The sequence below is a fragment of the Candoia aspera genome, chromosome 3, assembly GCF_035149785.1.
Source record: "Candoia aspera isolate rCanAsp1 chromosome 3, rCanAsp1.hap2, whole genome shotgun sequence".
NCBI lineage: Eukaryota > Metazoa > Chordata > Lepidosauria > Squamata > Boidae > Candoia > Candoia aspera.
In genome coordinates, this window is record NC_086155.1 from 92,725,563 (window position 1) to 92,745,364 (window position 19,802).

Genomic DNA, 19,802 nt, shown 5'->3' on the forward strand with positions numbered 1-19,802 from the left:
AACATACCTCCCAGGGTTCTGTTGTGTGGAAAAAACTGGACAATGCTACCTTGAGCTCCAAGAAAAGGCAAGGTACGTATCTAGAAAATGAACAAGGAAAGGCATTAATGCAATTCTTGAAAAATGGTTATCTACTTTCTAGAGGCAATCCTCAAAAAGGACTTGATAGGTGTACTGTATTTATTTATTTACTACATTTGTTAACTACCCCATCTTACAACTTTGGGTGGTGTACAGCAGAGAATACTCCAAAGGTATATAAAGTAGCCATGAAAGATATAACAAAAGTATGCATGTATAATAGAACTTCGTGCAACGATCAGCTGAAACCCAAAGCTAGTTCATAATAGGCTGAGGGGCGCATATTTCTCAACGCATAACAGGCGATTAAAAAAAATTCAGATAACGGAGGCACGTATATTAATTTTCTGAACCAGTTCAGAAGCGGGAGGAAATGCGACTTGCAACATGATTGGTTTTCACTGACGCTGTCAACAGCTTCATTCACACAATCCACACAATCACAACCACTTCTTCTCTATACTGTGCACTCCCTTGTGCGGGAGTGGCAGGGAAGGGAACTCCTACCGATTGTACCAAAAAACAGAAAGTGACTAAAAGGCGGTCTAATCTGTATTACATGGTCTTCTCGATACATTTAGGTAAGCAGCCCCTCCTTTGCGGCGGACCCTTCCCATCACCCGAAAGAGAAGCGAGACACGCTGCCGCTTTAACTCCCTCTACCCCCGCCACCTCCTTGGAATATAAATCTAACCCCAGGCAAAGCCCACGTGATTCCAAGCCCTTACAGTGTTCAAAGGGGGAGAGGGCAGGGCTCATCAACTTCACCCTGTTCTTCTGATTGGCTAATGCAAAAGATGCCGAGGGACTGTGGCGGGCGGAACAGCGCTCGATAAAAGTAAGACGGCGCCTTAAACAAGAGAAAAGGGCATGTCTGGAAGGCGCGTGCGCTGTGCGGCGCGAGTGCGCGGGTGGCCGTTTTTTTCTCCTCGTCACGCACGGAAGAGGCAGGGGAGCCCTCTTGACTGGGCAGGTGAAAAGCAAAGTGGGGCGCCCCTCCCCTTCCGTCTCTCTGGGATCTTGGGGTTCAGCCTTAAGTTTGTTGTGACGCCTCTGTTAGCTATGGAGATTGAGGGACAGCCATCCGCGAGCTTCCCGGGGCAACCGAAATGAAGTGAGAGAAGAGGATTCCCTTCGTGGGCACCGCCGAGCCTGGTATTAGTGGGGAGTTTGCCAGCGGCCTGTGTGTGCGCCTAGAAGAAATGAGAGAAAGGGAAAAAGTCGCCCCTGGAGATAGTGGGATCCGGGAGAAGGAGAGCTGCCTGTGGCTGGGAATCGAGTTATTTAAAGGGGAGCCATTTTGAAGAAAACCATACCGGGAGGAGGGGGGCAGGCATGGATTCCTGTGAGTTTGTTAGGCAAGGACTGCATTTTGATTAGTCAGAACCTCGGGGGCGGGTGGGAAGATTTGTTTACCCGTACTTAGGATCATAGGCATTATCTGGGCAGAAAAAAAATATCCCAAAATGGAGAAGCAAAATAAGCCTCGTACGTTTCGGTGAAAATCAGCAGAGAACCCCTAGCCCATTACGCTGGCACGGTTGATTTTCTTTCCTCTGCTCTGGAAATGATTGTCTTTGGAAAGTTGGCCCCTCATTGGTGTTTAAACTTTTTGGGGTTGGATGTCCCTTCGTAGATGGATGTCATGACAATGTTTCTAGGATCCAGAAGAACTTTACCGTGCCCTTAACACATATTACTTAACTGTGTTCTCTTACCATACAATTCTTATTCTTTGATTGTAAGCCTGTAGAGAATTAGGTTCTTCTTTCATTGTAAAGTTGTTTGTGTAGGTATAGTTGTGCCAAAGTGTTATTATTAGCACTTGTTTAATATTTAGCAATTTTTTAAATTTCTCCTCATAGTTATTGAATGTATGTAGTATGTTTTGTCCAGCAGGTGAAAAAATTAATGCAGATGAAACATAGGTCTAATTTGCTATTCAGAAGTTATGACTAAAACCAGTAAAGCTTGCTGCCAGTCCTTAAAGATGAAGACTACCTTTTAATTTTTTTATTTTTATATATATATATAATTTTTATTAATGATTTTTTTAAAAGGAAAAACTAATACAAACTAATATAAAGTAATAAAAATAAAAAAGCTAAAAGTGCAAAAAAGTAAAAGTAAAAGAAAAATAGAAAAGAAAAAAAAGATACAAAGAAGTAGCTTCTTATGTTCTTTACAGCAGTTAAGAGTACAATGATAAATTTACCTCTTACTCTATGGTTGCATGACTCTCTTTTTTCTATAATCTGTCCTAATCATCAGAATTGTAAAACGTAAGTTCATTTTTTTCTTTTTCATGCAAAAATTCTATAAGGGTTTTCCACTCAGCAATAAACATAGATACTGTCTTTTCTCTGATCAAAGAAGTCAATTTAGCCATCTCAGCAAGTTCCATCATCTTCACCAACCATTCCTCCATTTGTGGGTAATGCCAAATCTTTCCATCTTTGTGCATACAATAATCTTGCTGCAGTTGTTACGTACAAAAACAAAGTTCCATATTTTTTTTTCCAACTGTTCATCCATCAATCCCGAAAGAAAAATCTCTAGTCTCAATTGTATATTAATCTTTAAACTGGAGTCCTTGGTGCTCTCTGAGCCTTGTTGTTTTCTTGCAGATGGTTCATTGCCAGACTAGGCAACACCTTCACTGCGAAGAGGGAGTGGGCGTTGCTCTCTGTTTATATACCATGGTTTGTCCAGTTTGTGTTGGTGGAGGTGTTGTTCTCTTCTTGGGAGTTCCTTGATTGGGCTGTTGCTTGCTGCTTGGTTGATTGACTGAGTTAATAGTTCCTTGATTAGGGTGTATTGTGCTGTTTGATGGTTCATCTGGTGTTAATCCTAGTGTTAATCTTTGTATATCTGGGTGTTGATTGCTGGCGAGGAGGTGTTCTGGTCTTCTGGCTTTTTTATTGTCTCTTTTGAATGGTATGTAAATGTTGTTTACCTCTATGTGTCTGTTGATGGCTGCTTTGTCTGAGTGCCAGGCTTCCAGGAATTCTCTGTCATATTTGGATTTGGCTTGGTTTATGATGCTCACGGTTGCCCAGTTGAAACTATGATTGAGTCTGTCCATGTGTTAGCTTAAAGAGTTCTCATTGTGTCTTCTGACTGCTAGTTGGTGTTTGTGGATGCGCTCTGCTGTTCTTCTGCCTGTCTGTCCTACATAGTGGCTGCTACAATCCTTCCACTGTATGTTGTAGATAGCTCCTGTTTTTTTTTTCCCTTGGGCTACTGGGTCTTTTAGGTTACTAAAGATGTTTTGGAGGGCTTTAGTTGGTTTGTGTGCTACAGTGATGCCATGTGGTTATAACAGTCTGTTGGTAGTCTCTGAGATGTTTCTGATGTATGGCAGAGTTATCCTTTTCATAGTTTCTGTTGGTTGGGTTGTAGTGGGTTGAATATTTAAACTCCTCTGAATCTGTATGTATTTGAATCCAAAATTTTCTAGCTTTTTTACACATCCACCAAACATGATAAAATGTCCCTTCTTGTTGTTGACATTTCCAACATAAATTTGAAGTGCCTTTATACATTCTATACAATTTCTCTGGTGACATATACTGCCGTACATCATTTTATAACAATTCTCATTAAGATTATAACATAGTGTAAATTTCAATCCTTTCAGCCACTACAGATGGAACAATTGTTCCCATCTGTACATTATAACCAAAATTTTAGCCCACTTTATCATACATTTTTCACATCTTCTGTTTCAAATTTCACTAAAAGTTTATACATTTTAGCAATTACTTGTTCTTCATTTATACACAATTGTGTTTCAAACTCATTCTTATGGTGTTCAAAACCATTCTTTTGTCTACTTTAAATCTTTCTAATAATTGCAAATAAGAGAACCATTGACAACTATATCTCTCTGCCACCAGTTCTTCTCTTGATTTTATTTTACATTCCCCTTGACAAAATTCTAGTATCTCACAATAAGTTAGCCATTTGTGTTTGCCTATTATTTCTCGTCTGTAAAATGCTTCTTGTGCTGAGAGCCACAAAGGTGTTTTCAGGCACTGGCTGGGTTTGTATCTATTCCATATTCTCAGTATGACATGTCTAACAAAGTGATTTTTAAAGTCCACATTATCCTTGACTTTATCATACCACAAATATCCATGCCACCCAAATCTCAGGTCATGTCCTTCAAAAGCCTTCTATTTCTCAGCAGCACCCCTTCTTTCATCCAAACCAAACAGCAAGCTGCAAAATACAGTTTCTAATCAGATAAACCCAGTCTTCTTGGACTAAACTAAGTATGTAGTATTTAATGTAGAATATATTAGCTAGGATTTTTTGAGATTTCAACCATAATGGGGGCTTTGCTAGTTCTCTGCTTCTCATAAAAGTTACTTCTGAAGGCTGAACACCATATTGCATGGATTCTGGTCATTAATAATACTTGAATCGCTTACCCCTATAGTATGTAAACTGATTTCAAAGATAACTTTATGGAATAATTTAGATTGATGACAACTAATTAATTCTACGTATCTATTCCAATAAAATCTAAGGGAGAGCTTCAAATTCTGAATTGGTGTCTGATGTAACTCATGGACTGGATGTGCAGATTTGGGATTATTGATTCAATGCTGGATGAGATTGTGCTCTGTTAGAAGACCTAAGCCTGTTGTTTTAGTGTTCTTGACACAGGGTTGCTGTTAAAAAAATTTTCAGAAGTTTCTTCCAGGCCCAGATGCTGTGGTCAAGTTATTGACCAGAGTTTATTATAGGAAACGTGAAAGATAACAGCTCTTCTATTTCCAGGTGCAATTCAGAGTGAGTTTATGACTATAAAAGTCATGTCTGCCTGGCAATCAGATTCTCTGTAGGACTGCAGTCCCATACAGTTTTCATTTTACAGATAAGGAACTGAGACTGAGAAATAGCATTTTGCACTAAGGCTAGCTGAGTGAGAATTGAGCAAGAGTTATTGGCTTTTGTTGCTTTATATTGTTACCCATTTCTTGTTGTTAAGATACTGGTAGTGCCAACGTAAAAAGATACCTCTGTGCCTTGCTGTGAATGGTTAATTTTTAAAATGGATTGTCAACAACTTCTGATGTAATTTCTAGTAAAAACTGCCACCTTGTTTTGATTATTAGACCAGCCTTTCTCATCCTGGTCCATTCAAGATACATTGCTGGCTAGGAGTGGGGTTAGGATACGGATTAGCCCTAATTAAATCTACAGCTGTGTGACACTTACCAAGATTGATGTGGAGGTATAATTGCTATGCTGGAGGAAAGAATTTCAGTGGTTTGCAGCATGCAGAAGAGGAGAGTTAACCCTTTTTTCCCCAACAGCCCTGCTCTTGAAAATCTACCTGTGTGTAACAATCAATTTTTTTAATTGGACATTCGTTGGATTAAATTAATTTTTATTTTCTGGAAGACATGATGAGGAGGAAAACCCCATGAGCCAAAGACTTTACACACCCGAGTTGCCTATTGAATTTCTTGCTTCCTACTGGACCCACTCCTCATTTAGTAACCACAGTCCATTCCAGTGACTTTGTTGTTAAGTGAAATAGTAAGCGAACCCATGACTGAGAGATGCTGTGAAGATTGCTGGTTGCTGTTGTCTCTTTCAGATAAAATTCTCTTGTGCAGCTTCACCAGCATTACTCTCACTCTGGTGTGCATTGTCGGGTGCAGAAATTTGGTCTAAGTGTTTGCATTGGTCAGAAAATGACTTTTTTACTATCGTTTTTTACCATTGTATTTGCAAATGGTCGCTAACTGAGGTAGGAGTGGCTCTGGTAATTAACTTACAGGATTTCAGCAATACATTAATTTCTGGTTATAGATTACCACAGAATGTATAGGAAATTAGTAAATATGATAAATGTATAAATAAAATCAGCAAAATTGCATTTATGCTTTACAGTCTGGTATGAGTTTTAAGAATCAGTGTTCAAGTTCTCTAGATTAAGGTACATGTTTTGATTTGTTCTCTCAACTGTGCTTTGCTTGACAGTTTCCCTCACATGAATTGTCTTCTGGCTGTTGATCTTGCAAAGAGTATCACTTTGGATACCAGAAGTTGTTAGTGAGCTTTCAATGAATGCCAATTTTATGCTGCGTTAATGAAATTCACAGAATGCAGCTGTGTGTGCTCTGCATTCTTCTCAGGCTTGTACTTCTGAATCATTTTGAAGAATGCACAACTCCAAATAATATGCTGGGGTAGAGATTGCTCTTATTAGTTCCATGGACTACTCAGCAGTTTTTGTACTATTGGCCAATGTACCCTTCTGGCACAGACATCTGTTATAAGCCACAATGATGTCAAAATGATGGTACCACACAAATATGATCTGCTGTTGTCACATCATGGCATCTGATGCAAGTACATATTTATATCATTTGTGTAATGATGTCCTGATGTACAGTATGAGCTATTGTCCCCCTGTATATGGGTGGCTTTGCCTTCTGGTTAGGATCTGGGGAATGAAAATCTGGGACTGGATAAAAATATTGGTATTGTTCTGAGGTGCTATCAGCACACTAATGATGCTGAGTTTTTCTCATTAACTTCAGTTAGCTAAAACAGTGGAGATACTAAATAGGTTCCTGGTTTTGGTAGTAGGATAATTGATAATTCAGTAGTTTGAGGATCTGGTATTCCAACTATGGTCTTTCTGGTGCAAGATAAAATGGCCAGTTATCCATATTTTAAGCTCAAGGTGCAGATGCTTATAGGAAGGCCAAAATATTTGCTCATCCCTGTCTTTAGAATTCAAACAAGTCATGACCCCAGAAGGGTCTTAACCAGACTACTGTTATGGGGCCAGATGAAGCCTTTTATTCTAATCAAAGTTTTTAAAAGGTTTTAATTTAATGCAACTTTGATTCCAATAAGAACAATTATATCTTTATTGAATGCTTTTATTTATATTTTTAAATTTTAAAGTGCTTTAATATGTTGCCGATCAGAAGGTTGGCGGTTTGAATCCGCGTGACGGGGTGAGCTCCCGTTGCTAGTCCCAGCTCCTGCCAACCTAGCAGTTCGAAAACATGCAAATAGTGAGTAGATCAATAGGTACCGCTTCGGCGGGCAGGTAACGGCATTCCGTTTAGTCATGCCGGCCACATGACCACAGAAGTGTCTACGGACAAACGCCGGCTCTTCGGCTTTGAAATGGAGATGAGCACCGCCCCCTAGAGTCAGACGCGACTGGACTTAATGTCAAGGGAAACCTTTACCTTTTTAGTATGATGAATAGGTACGGAAGTTTTACATAGAAATGCAGTCAGCCTTGTAGTGCCTCGCAGACTGAGAAATTTATTACACTTTCATTGATTCAGTCAAATGCATGGAAGCTTAATACTCTTAATTCATCTGTTAGCTTTTAACAAATTCCTTATTTTTGCTATAGCAGCCAAAACCAGCAATTGTTCTAGAACAAAATAATGATATAGAAATAGAAATTAAGAAAATTAGAGGTTGACTTGTCTTTTCTCTGGACTGAGAGAAAATGCAAGTGGTGTATTTTTTTCTTCCATTTAAGATTATGTTTATATATCTCATTTCTGAAACCCAGAGTTTAATTATAATTTACAATAAAAGGTTTTACCAAACCCGGTGTTTTATTAATTTTGTCATACTTTGGAAAGACTTGAATATGTGTAGAGATGGAACATCACTGTAATGATTTTTTCTGTTTCAGCAAGGCTCAAATAAAACTATATAACAGAGATGTATTTTCTTTCTGCTGGAATGTTAGATTTTCCAGATGGTATTACATAATAGGAAATTTCAGAAAGTTAACTGGATCCTGGGGTATTTTAACAAATCTGAAATGGATGACTCCATTCCCTATTACTTAGTATTGTGTATGAACCAGCCCATAAAATCATGGCATGAGTTTTTTCGACCTAGGTTTGGAGAGAGAGGGGCTGAGATTTCTAAACCAGGCAAAGCTCTTGTTTTTGCAGCTTAGCAAGTGACTTTCAGCTAAGCTTGGTAAGTTTTGCTTATGGATAAAAGTATTTAGGATCAGTTTGCAAATTCCATAATGCAAGGCAAAAAATTTAGCTCGCGTAATTATAGTGTTAGTATGGACACAGCTGCAACAGATGAAGCTTTGATGAGGTTAAAGAAATACTGTTTTTTGAGAAAAAATGTGTTTGGCAAGAATCATGCATTTGCTTTAGTGCTGTGAATTCAACCAGCACAGTGTGATACTCTGCATGAAGCCCAGAAAGACTTGTCCTTGGATGAGGGGAAACTCCGCAAGTGTTGCGGTAGAGTGAAACTGGTGTCCAGTACAGTTGAATGTAGATGTGTAGGGAGGTGTTGTCTTTGTGGCACTGGGAGTTTTTGTGGGTTTTTTAAAATAGTTTTTATTGTTCTGTGAACTGCCCAAGGTTATGGTACATAAGATGTGTGGCAAACAGACAAAAAATAAATGGAGTTTTTTGCTTTTTCTCTCCTATCCTCTTTTATCAGTTGAATATTTTTCCTCCTCCTAAAAATTCTGACACCGTTTACTGTGTACCCTGTTTTGAAGTCCCCACAAAAATCTCCCATCCTTATTGGGTGCCCGTGTCAAGATGATCCATGTGCTGTAGTCCTTGTTCAATAGTAATATTCTTCTAGAATAAAGCAATAGTGAATGTCATTGAAATATATCAACATGTAATCCATAGGGTGAATTAATTCTCTAATCAGATCTCTATAATTTGTTCAATTCATAAGTTAAAAATGCTGATGGGACTTCTAGCCCAATAGCATTGATATTTACTTTCCATCACTGAGAAACTACCCAGTAACCATTAATCCTTCCATATAAAAGGTTCGGTACATTTAAGCCTGTTTCTTCTCATATCTATTTGGAAATAAATGCATTTTATTGAGTGATACTTTTGTTGATTGTTTAGTCACTTCCGACTCTTTGTGACTTCATGGACCAGCCCACGCCAGAGCTTCCTGTCGGTCGTCAACACCCCCAGCTCCCCCAGGGACGACTCCGTCACCTCTAGAATATCATCCATCCATCTTGCCCTTGGTCGGCCCCTCTTCCTTTTGCCTTCCACTCTCCCTAGCATCAGCATCTTCTCCAGGGTGTCCTGTCTTCTCATTATGTGGCCAAAGTATTTCATTTTTGCCTTTAATATCATTCCCTCAAGTGAGCAGTCTGGCTTTATTTCCTGGAGGATGGACTGGTTTGATCTTCTTGCAGTCCAAGGCACTCTCAGAATTTTCCTCCAACACCACAGTTCAAAAGCATCGATCTTCCTTCTCTCAGCCTTCCTTATGGTCCAGCTCTCGCAGCCATAAGTTACTATAGGGAACACCATTGCTTTAACTATGCAGACCTTTGTTGTCAGTGTGATGTGTCTGCTCTTAACTATTTTATCGAGATTGGTCATTGCTCTTCTCCCAAGGATTAAGCGTCTTCTGATTTCCTGACTGCAGTCAGCATCTACAGTAATCTTCGCACCTAGAAATACAAAGTCTTTCACTGCTTCTACATTTTCTCCCTCTATTTGCCAGTTATCAATCAAGCTGGTTGCCATAATCTTGGTTTTGTTGAGGTTTATCTGCAAGCCAGCTTTTGCACTTTCTTCTTTCACCTTCATCATAAGGCTCCTCAGTTCCTCTTCACTTTCAGCCATCAAAGTGGTATCATCTGCATATCTGAGATTGTTAATGTTTCTTCCAGAGATTTTAACTCCAGCGTTGGATTCCTCAAGCCCAGCATGTCGCATGATGTGTTCTGCGTACATGTTCAATAGGTAGGGTGAGAGTATACAGCCCTGCCGTACTCCTTTCCCAATCTTAAACCAGTCCGTTGTTCCGTGGTCTGTTCTTACTGTTGCTACTTGGTCACAGATTCCTCAGGAGGCATACAAGATGACTTGGTATCCCCATACCACTAAGAACTTGCCACAATTTGTTATGGTCCACACAGTCAAAGGCTTTAGAATAGTCAATAAAACAGAAATAGCCGTTTTTCTGAAACTCCCTGCCTTTTTCCATTATCCAGCGGATATTGGCAATTTGGTCCCTAGTTCCTCTGCCTTTTCTAAACCCAGCTTGTACATCTGGCAATTCTCGCTCCATGAATTGCTGAAGTCTACCATGCAGGATCTTGAGCATTGCCTTACTGGCATGTGAAATGAGTGCCACTGTTCGATAGTTTGAACATTCTTTAGTGTTTCCCTTTCTTGGTATGGGGATATAAGTTGATTTTTTCCAGTCTGATGGCCATTCTTGTGTTTTCCAACTTTGCTGGCATATAGCGTGCATTACCTTGACAGCATCATCTTGCAAGATTTTGAACAGTTCAGCTGGGATGCCGTCATCTCCTGCTGCCTTGTTATTAGCAGTGCTTCTTAAGGCCCATTCAACCTCACTCTTCAGGATGTCTGGCTCTAGCTCCCTGACCACACCGTTAAAGCTATCCCTGATATTGTTATCCTTCCTATACAGGTCTTCCGTATATTCTTGCCACCTTTTCTTGATCTCCTCTTCTTCTGTTAGGTCCTTGCCATCTTTGTTTTTGATCATACCCATTTTGGCCTGGAATTTACCTCCGATGTTTCTAATTTTCTGGAAGAGGTCTCTTGTCCTTCCTATTCTATTGTCTTCTTCCACTTCCGCGCATTGCTTGTTTAAAAATGATTCCTTATCTCTTCTGGCTAACCTCTGGAATTTTGCATTTAATTGGGCATATCTCCCCCTATCACTGTTGCCTTTTGCTTTCCTTCTTTCTTGGGCTACTTCTAGTGTCTCAGCAGACAGCCATTTTGCCTTCTTGGTTTTCTCTTTCTTTGGGATGTATTTTGTTGCCGCCTCCTGAACAATGTTGCGAACTTCTGTCCAGAGTTCTTCCGGGACCCTATCTACTAAGTCCAGTCCCTTAAATCGATTCTTCACCTCCACTGCATATTCCTTAGGAACATTAGTGAGCTCATATCTAGCTGTGGGTCTGTGGGTCTTCCCTAATCTCTTTAGTCTGATCCTAAATTGTGCAATAAGAAGTTTGTGATCGGAACTACAGTCAGCTCCAGGTCTTCTTTTTACCGACTGTATAGATGTCTGCCATCTTTGACTGCAAAGGATGTAGTCAATCTGATTTCGGTATTGTCCATCTGGTGAAGTCCATGTATAAAGCCGTCTCTTAGGTTGTTGGAAGTGAGTGTTTGTCATGCAGAGTGAGGTATCTTGGCAAAATTCTATCAGCCTATGTCCTGCTTCGTTTTGTCCTCCCAGGCCATGCTTACCTGTAATTCCAGGTTCCATTTGACTGCCCACCTTAGCATTCCACTCTCCTGTGATGAATATAACGTCTCTCTTAGGCGTGTTGTCCCGTAGGTGCTGCAGATCCTCATAGAACTGCTCTACTTCAGCTTCTTCAGCATCTGTGGTTGGGGCGTATATTTGGATCACTGTGATGTTAGATGGCTTGCCCTGAATTTGAATTGAGATCATTCTATCATTTTTTGGATTGTATCCAAGCACTGCTTTAGCCACTTTACTATTAATTATGAAGGCTACTCCATTTCTTCTGTGGTCCTCTTGTCCACAGTAGTAGATCTGGTGGTCATTTGATGTGAAGTGGCCCATTCCAGTCCATTTCAGTTCACTGATGCCCAAAATGTCTATCTTTAATCTTGACATCTCACCAATAACCACATCCAATTTGCCCTGGCTCATAGATCTTACATTCCAGGTTCCGATGGTGTGTTGATCCTTAGAACATCGGATTTGCCGTTCACCACCAGCACCGTCGGCCGCTAGCCGTCCTTTCGGCTTTGAGCTAGCTGCGTCATCATGTCTGGGGCTAGTTGAACTCATCCTCTGTTCCTCCCCAGTAGCATTGTGACCATCTTCCAACCTGGGGGTCTCATCTTCCGATGGTACACCGACATATCTCTGGTTGTACTGATCCATTTAGTTTTCACGGCAAGAATACTGGGGTGGGTTGCCATTACCTTCCCCAGGGATCGCATTTAGTCTGACCTCTCTGTCATGACCTTCCCGTCTTGGGTGTCCCTTCACGGTTTAGCTCATGGCATCATTGTGGTGCTCAAGCTCCAGCACCATGACAAGGTAACGATCCTTTGCTGAAGTGAGTGATACTTAACTTACAAATAAATACCCATAGGATTGCAGCATTAGCTTGCAGATGAATGTCTGTTCTCTGAATCTTTGTGAATCTAAGGAAAGTACTAAATAGAAACATTCCTCTTTAAATATATTTTATTCCATGTGGTCTGCATAATCAGATGTTTATGGTATCATTTTAAGCTATGTAAATGCTGTGTTCTGTGAGTAATTTGTTTCAAAAGTGAGTAGCAATTGAAGAAATCTATGCTTATAAAATATATTAAGCCATCAGCTGCCTTTTAGTAACTAGAGTGCTGAGGAAGCAGTTGTGATTATCGGTCGCATTGCCAAGCTTCATTCGTTTCACTGAAATATTTGTTTATGCAGACTATCCTGTGCAGAACAGGTGGTTTCTTGTGGTTTGTGCCTGAACCAGAACATGCTTGTTTGATATGGATATAGAATAAAACACCGTTTTATTGCAGAAATGGATGGAAACATACTTCCAAACAGAAGTGGTGAAAAGCCAAGGGATACCTGTGGGGAAGCATGTGCCTATGACTCCCATGATGATGGCAGAAGCAGTGAAAAATAAAAAGTGGAGGGATTGGCCCCTTGTATTATCATTGATAGGTTGGAGAGTCCCTGTGTCCTGAACGGGCCACAGAGCCTATACCGCTTCCTTATTTTGCTATCTGGACATCGGTAGCAACTCAGGGTAGAGAGGGAGAGAAGGAGATGTTAAGGGCAGGCTGGCTAGAGAGAGAGATCTTACTGGGAGCTGCTTTGTCTGTTGAGCAATAGATGGACAGACCCTGTGGAAAAGGCAGTGGTAGAAGACAGAAAGTTTGATGTGCACCAGCCTTGACCAGTAAAGTCACACCCGAGAGCTCTATGGGTTTTGTTTTGGACAAAACTGAAAACCAAAAACATTCCAGGTTTTGTTTTTGCTGAAGTTCGGTGGAATTTCCAGAAATCACTGGATTTATTTCAGGGTTGAAACAAAGCACAGTTTCCATTTTGTGTACAGTTCTAGAAGGAATATGTGAAATAGTGTGATATCTAGTCTTCATTCTGTTATTTTTATATTAGTTTCCTTGAAGCAATTAATTAGTATAAAATTGAAAACTAAATATGTAAAACAAAAAAACAGTTTGGTACCATTTTTCCAAATAAAGTTTTTAACATAGAGTTGTCTCAAACAAAAGAGGAGAGAACATAGTGCTTCAAGAAATCTCTCTAAATTATTACTTTATAACTAAACCTATAAAATAGCATTTAAGAATGTATGTACTAAAACTTGTGTATATGTGTGAGAAAGGTTTCCTTTCTAAGCTTTCTTTATGCAAGAATTTCATTTGTTACATCTTCAGTAAGCATTAAGTAATCTTAATGTTTTTAATTTGACATTGTCATGTTACAAAATGAAGTTGGAAACAGAGCCTTTTGTATTCTCTTTGCAGAAATACAGCTGACTGAGCAACAGACACAGATCATAATCCAGCTTCTGAATGAATAAGTGGTATCTGATAAGAATCTCCCTTTCTCATTAAGGAAGAATACTACAACAGGAATTTGCAGTGTATTAACTCCAAGTCTTAATAACATATTGGGACATTATTATGAGAACATTTTTTCATACCCTGCTGATTGTCTTACATATTGTATAATTGCTAATATATTCATTCAGAATGTGAATTGATGGAAGATGTTTTGTTAAACATGTGTGAAGGTAATTCATTTCATGTTCGTTACAGGTAAGCATATATAATTTTTAATACATTGAAAAAATAACTTTGGGAGGGTTGTATGTATGTATGATTAACACCTAAGTTATATGAAACCTCAAAGTCCTTTTAGAGTACCTTTGTTGTTCCATTATATGCAGTTTAATTGCCAAGTTAGAGGTCATCCATGACTGACTGACCTCTTCCAGGTGCTTTTAGAATCTTAACAATACTCTGCTTGTTTACTGTTCCAAATATTGATTGAAGCTTCCTTATTTTTATCTTTGCTGAGCCATGCTATGGAAACTGCATAACTGAGGAATGATATTTGACAGCTGTACCTGGTTCATTGTTTTAAGATTAAATTAATGTGAAAGATAGCCATTTGTAGGTAAGGATTGTTTTCATTAGCTTACATTTCAGATGTTATCTAAGATTCTAACTGAAAGTACTTGCACACATATTAACAGAGGAAAAATAATCCGGAAACCCAATCCAAAGAACATGATTGTGCTCTGGGATGTAGATGTACTGTATATACTTACACTTGATTTCTTTGGATAAAAGGTGAAAGTCCATAGCAGTAACAAATTCCAGTGCCTGAGTGGTATTGCAAGGGTAGGGAATAGCTTATCAAGTAGAAAGTAATGTGAGAAAAGAGAGCAGTAGGTAATTGCCCATCCCTATTTGTTCATCTAGAATAAAATGAATCTTGCACTTGTATCACCATCACCGTATGGATTGAGTTTTTAAAACATGTAGACCATGCCAAAGCTACTAAGATAATGAGTTTCTGCATATGGATTTGCTTTACTTGTTCCAGCCTCTATTTCCATATTTTTGGGGGCTGGAGCTAATGTTAGTACAGTTCAAAAACACTGAAATTTTCAGCTTTTATTCCCTCGGTCACTACATGAATCCTATCTATTCATTTATAACCCATATGTCTTTTGTTTCTGTATGTGTTTTTATTATCTTTATTACCTTCTAAATCAACAGTGTTAATGGTTAGAAAATATGTATAGTGTTTTTGATCCAGAACAAGAAAGATGATTTGGAGTAGGCATAGTCATGCATGCCATGTTTGTGAGTGTCTCCTTAAAGAAGCTGCATGTTTTCCTGAGCTATCATGGAGCCACACAGTTCCAGGAAAATGCAGTACATGTTTAAGGAGACCACACTAGCACAGCCACAGTAGCCCTGAAGAATGTAAAAGGCTTTGCTTTTTAAACAGAGAAAAGATGGCAATGTGAGAGGAATGCTTCCGATACTTAGATCAACTTTGGGTTTAATGAAAAGATACTATCAAATTGAAGGTGCAAGGAGATTCCAATTTCTTTTGTAAACTTCTCTGGGTTTGAAATAGAATCTTTTTTATTTCTTGCTTGATCAGGAGCATGTGCATCTTCCCAGATGGGAAGTTGGAAAATACTCTTAGGATATATAATTTTTTTTTAATAAGAATTTTATTAAGTTTCAAGCAAAGATAAAAGCTACAGAAAAACAAAAAACTACAAAGAAAAAAAAACTAAAGTGTAGAAACACAAGATTTTTTTTTTTCAAAATTACAAAAAGAGGTGACTTCCAACTTTTAACAGCAAGGATATACAAAAAATTTCCATAATCAATCCCTTACTCTATATTAAACCAAAATCACATTATTTCTATAAATCATTCCATTGGCACATTATAAAAATCACTAAATACAGTTGATCCCTCCCCTTATATTAAAAGAAAAAAAATAAACCTCCATATCAACCCCCCAAAGATAACATTTAGTTGTTTCCTTCCTATAACTATTCTATACATTCCTGTCTGCTATGATAGAGATCAAACTAAAAAACATATAAATTGTCTGCCATTGTACTTGATAATACAACAATTTTAATAGTCATATTAAACCCAAAACCATAAAGATAGATATTTATTTATTTTTATTATACCTTAATTATCTTAATCCAAATTGTTAAGGATAAATGAAATCAGCCAAACCCTAAAAGCAATCCAGATAAATATTCTTAATCCCTTATCCCACTTCAGAATAAACCAGCATACATATCCCCACAATGCGCACAGAGCTCTTTCTTTAAAAAACTGAGCAGCCCAACTGCCCCCCTCAAAACCTCTTGACTTCTCTTCAGGAGACCTCCCATACATAAGAACCCCTTCTTTTTCATGACTTTCCATCAGAAAATCAATTTCACTTATGGCTTGCAACTCAATCTCTCCTTTAAATTTCTCCAACTCAACTATCTGATCTTCATCCAGCATTTCAACAGAAGTCCCAATCTCACTCTTAGAAGAGACATTTCTGATGCTGTTAAATTCCTCCGTTTCATCCACGACATCCCCAACCAGGTGACACATTTTAGACCTCATACTTTCCACAATGTCCTGAATGCCTTGCATAAAAACTTGGTAGGAATCAGAAAGAATCTGTTTAAGATCTTGTTGGAAGTCAGGGAAAGTCTGTTTAAAATCCTCCATGACCCAAGCAGTAGGTTATGGCGCCCCCTAGGAGCTTAACCAGTGAAAGTCAAAGGTATGAAAGAATTCCAAAATGTGTTTACATAAGTGAAAGTGAGATATGCAGACAGTTCCCCAGGGAAAGTAGAAGCAGAAAACTGAAAGTTCAAAACAGCCGATTCAGTTTTTTAAATGTAGGAATATATAGCTTGTCTCCTGTGTACTGTCATCACACTTGAATCTGCTGTACCTGTTCACTGTAGTAAAGGGCCACTTGCTTGGTAACACAACTAGCTTGGTTGTGTTTCTCAAAACAGTGTGGGTTTAAATGATTACTGAATTGACACTAGCTTGTTGTCTTCTAAAGTAATAGAATTACAGCATTTCCAAATGGGCTAAGGCTTGAGAAGAATTAAAAGATTGAGAGTTTTTTAAAAAGGCAATTGTTGAATGGCTTATAAATATAAATACTGGAAATTTTATGCACGAAGCAACCTGATCTGAGTAGAATGAGTTGATTGATTAGATGCAAAACCAAACAAGCAATAGCTTTGTGCAAATATTTACACTGCATCTATAATATCATTATACCTAGAATCCAAAACAAGGCTGTAATGTGATAAACCGTTGCTTTTCTTGGTTTATGCAAACAAACAAAGGAATTTTTTTAAAGTATACTTCTATCTATGCAGTGCTTAAGATTCAGAGGCAAAATATGCTTTGTAGTGTGCAAGTGTGCACACAGCAGCTGCATAAACTAAAAACCTTTTTGCAGGATCATGCTGCAGCTGTGTAATGCAGCCACACAATCCCAGGAAAAGATGCTGCTTTAAAGAAATGCAGGCTTGTACTACATTTATGCCTTCAAACCCAAAGCCCTACATTATTTAAACTGTATTATTTTACTGAGTACTTGGTTAGAGAATAATTGTTCATATGGTCTGGAGAAGACAGTGGGAATAGGAAAAGGTGTTTTCATAGAAACATAAGGCTAGAAGGGGCCATTTAGATACAGTCCAAATTCTTGTTCTGTACATTTACTGAAAGTATAGGTCACAAATGTCTGTCCTACCCTTTTTGAATGCACCCAACAAAGGAGCTCACCACCTTTCTGAGAATTGGCTTTACCATCAAATTGCTTTAATGGTTTGGAATTTTCTCCTGATATTCAGTAGAAATCTGTTTTTCTTTAGCCTAAATATGTTATTTCTTGTCCTGAACTCTGAGATGATGGGGAACAGATTGGCCTTCTGTGTGACATCACTTAAGGTACCATATCTGCCCCCCCTCCTTTCTCAAGACAAAACTTTAAAAAGCTCTTTCAATCTCCTCCTTTCTAGGCTGCAAATGTTTTCATTTTTCTGCTTCGAATCTATTGCAGTTTGTCTGAGTCCTTCTTAAAGTTTGGAGCTAAGAACTGAATCTGATAGTCAAGATATGCTCTGGCCACTGCAGAATATAGTAGAGCTATTTTTTCTTGTGATTTGGAAATTAATAATTACAATTTGCCTTTTTTGCCACTGTATTACACAGCTGTCTCTTATATGGTGATAATTCTTAAAGGTGCAGACATTAAAACTTTCATAGCTTTTTAAATTAAATGTTTTTAAAAACATTTTTGTGTGTGTGTATACTCATAAGCCAAAAATGAATTAGTGGTATGATGGAGATTATACAACTTATTGTTGCATTAATAGGATTGTACCTTTCAGGTATGGGGTGGAATACATTTACTTAATTTTAATTGGATGTGGCATTTAACATAAGGTGCCCAGAGAGAACCTCTTTGGCAAGGAGAGGATTAGTTAACATTACCCAATAAGAGAGGTTAAATCTTTTGTTATTGCAATTATAACAGTGGTGTAGTCAATTTTGTTATATAATTTTAATAAAATGGAAGAAAATACCTGTTGGCTGTTTCTGAGAAATGCTATATGTATGCTATAGGTAGGCAAACTGGGACATTTATTTCATGCGTGAAATATAAAATTTACTTTTACTGCACAAGCTAAGAATGTCTGTCATATCGTTGTGTTTAGGCTGTGGAATGTCAAAAGCTAAGAGGTATGGTATTTCAGTAGTTTCATTTTATATGTGATCTCTAGTAGTGATTTTTATCAACAACTTTAAAATACTGAGGAAGTAGACCTTATCTTCAGAATAAAGTATTTACTGATTTTCAAATTAGCATTTGAAATATATAGTTTATGTACTGAAATAAATCCAGTTATGTATGCACTAATTTCTGTGACTTCATGTTACAGCTTTTCTAGTATGTTGTTTATTTTAATGGCATTTTAAATTATTATGTTAGTTTTACATGTGTATTTTTGTCACTTTTAATTTAATAGATTCTTTCTATTAAACTAAAATAGAAATAGTAGCTTCATGTTCTATCTGATCTGTTTTATGGTGGTTATAAAGAATAAAATGTAATATGAGGTGGAAAAACATTAGCATAGTGTGAAGTTATAATTAGAAATGCTTTTATTCTCACATTAAATATTTGATCTGAAAGATCCTTTTTATAAAAGTTCATCGGGTATTAGGAAAATATGATAAACAGGGAGCAATGACTGTCTTATTAAGAATATAGTTCAAAATAATTATATGCTACATCATACAACATGATCAGCATTCTTTTTAATGAAAGATTTTATTATTATTATTATTATTCGAGTAGAAAGATGGTTGAAGGGGAGCCCTAATGGCTGGATTCTGCGCATGGCCCAGTCCAGCTCCAAAAGTTGATTACATGTGACCCCATTCCTCCCAGATTTTTAATTCTCCTCAAATTTGCTTACCGCCCTATATAAGGGGTTCAAGCGAGATAAAGAGCAGGATGGAGACCAGGAAAATGGGATAGAAATTGACTGGAAATAGGTCCTTTTTGGAATAAAAAGGCCTGAGTATTGGATTCTTGTAGCAGTCCCCCCCCCCCACACGCTTTTTTCCCAATATGTTAAATATAAATACACTTAATTATGTTTGGAAAAATTAGTGAATTGGATATTACAAGAAGCTTGGTTGGAGTTTCCCCATCTCCACTCCTCCTTCACCAGTCTCTACAGCAGAATATCCCTATGGGATGCCCACCCACCCCAGTTTTCCCATCTTATTTACAGTTTTTAATAATGCATGTTTTTATATTGGGTTTTTTAAATTAGGTGTTGTACCCTGCCCAGAGTCACTTTTCTGCGAGATGGGCAGTTATACAAATTAGATGGATGGATGGATGGACAGACAGACAGACTAAAATCTTCCCTTTCATGAATGTCCTTCATTCTTACCCCTTAACTGCCATTGTTATAGGTCGTCCATGGGTTACAACAGCAATTGGGACCAGATTATCCATTGCTTAGCAATGTGGTCGTAAAGTGTGACATCATGTGACCATATCACTTAGTGATGGCAATCCCAGCAGTCCCGGTTTGCTGTCATAACCCC

At 38.2% G+C, this 19,802-nt stretch overlaps 1 protein-coding gene across 4 annotated transcripts in view; it reads left to right on the forward strand.

The window, feature by feature from the left end:
- Positions 1–943: 943 nt before the first annotated feature.
- The window catches only part of GPSM2 (G protein signaling modulator 2), a 39,675-nt gene continuing 20,816 nt past the window's right edge, over positions 944–19,802 (forward strand). The window contains exons 1-2 of one of the 4 annotated variants that reach the window (XM_063298368.1): positions 944–1,054; positions 13,626–13,919. In XM_063298368.1, coding sequence (XP_063154438.1) covers positions 13,864–13,919 — 56 coding nt within the window. In that variant the 5' untranslated portion in view covers positions 944–1,054; positions 13,626–13,863. Of the gene's footprint in view, positions 1,237–13,625; positions 13,920–14,258; positions 14,281–17,540; positions 17,625–19,802 lie in introns of those variants that run through there. The other 3 variants (XM_063298367.1, XM_063298370.1, XM_063298369.1) reach the window with 3 other exon arrangements.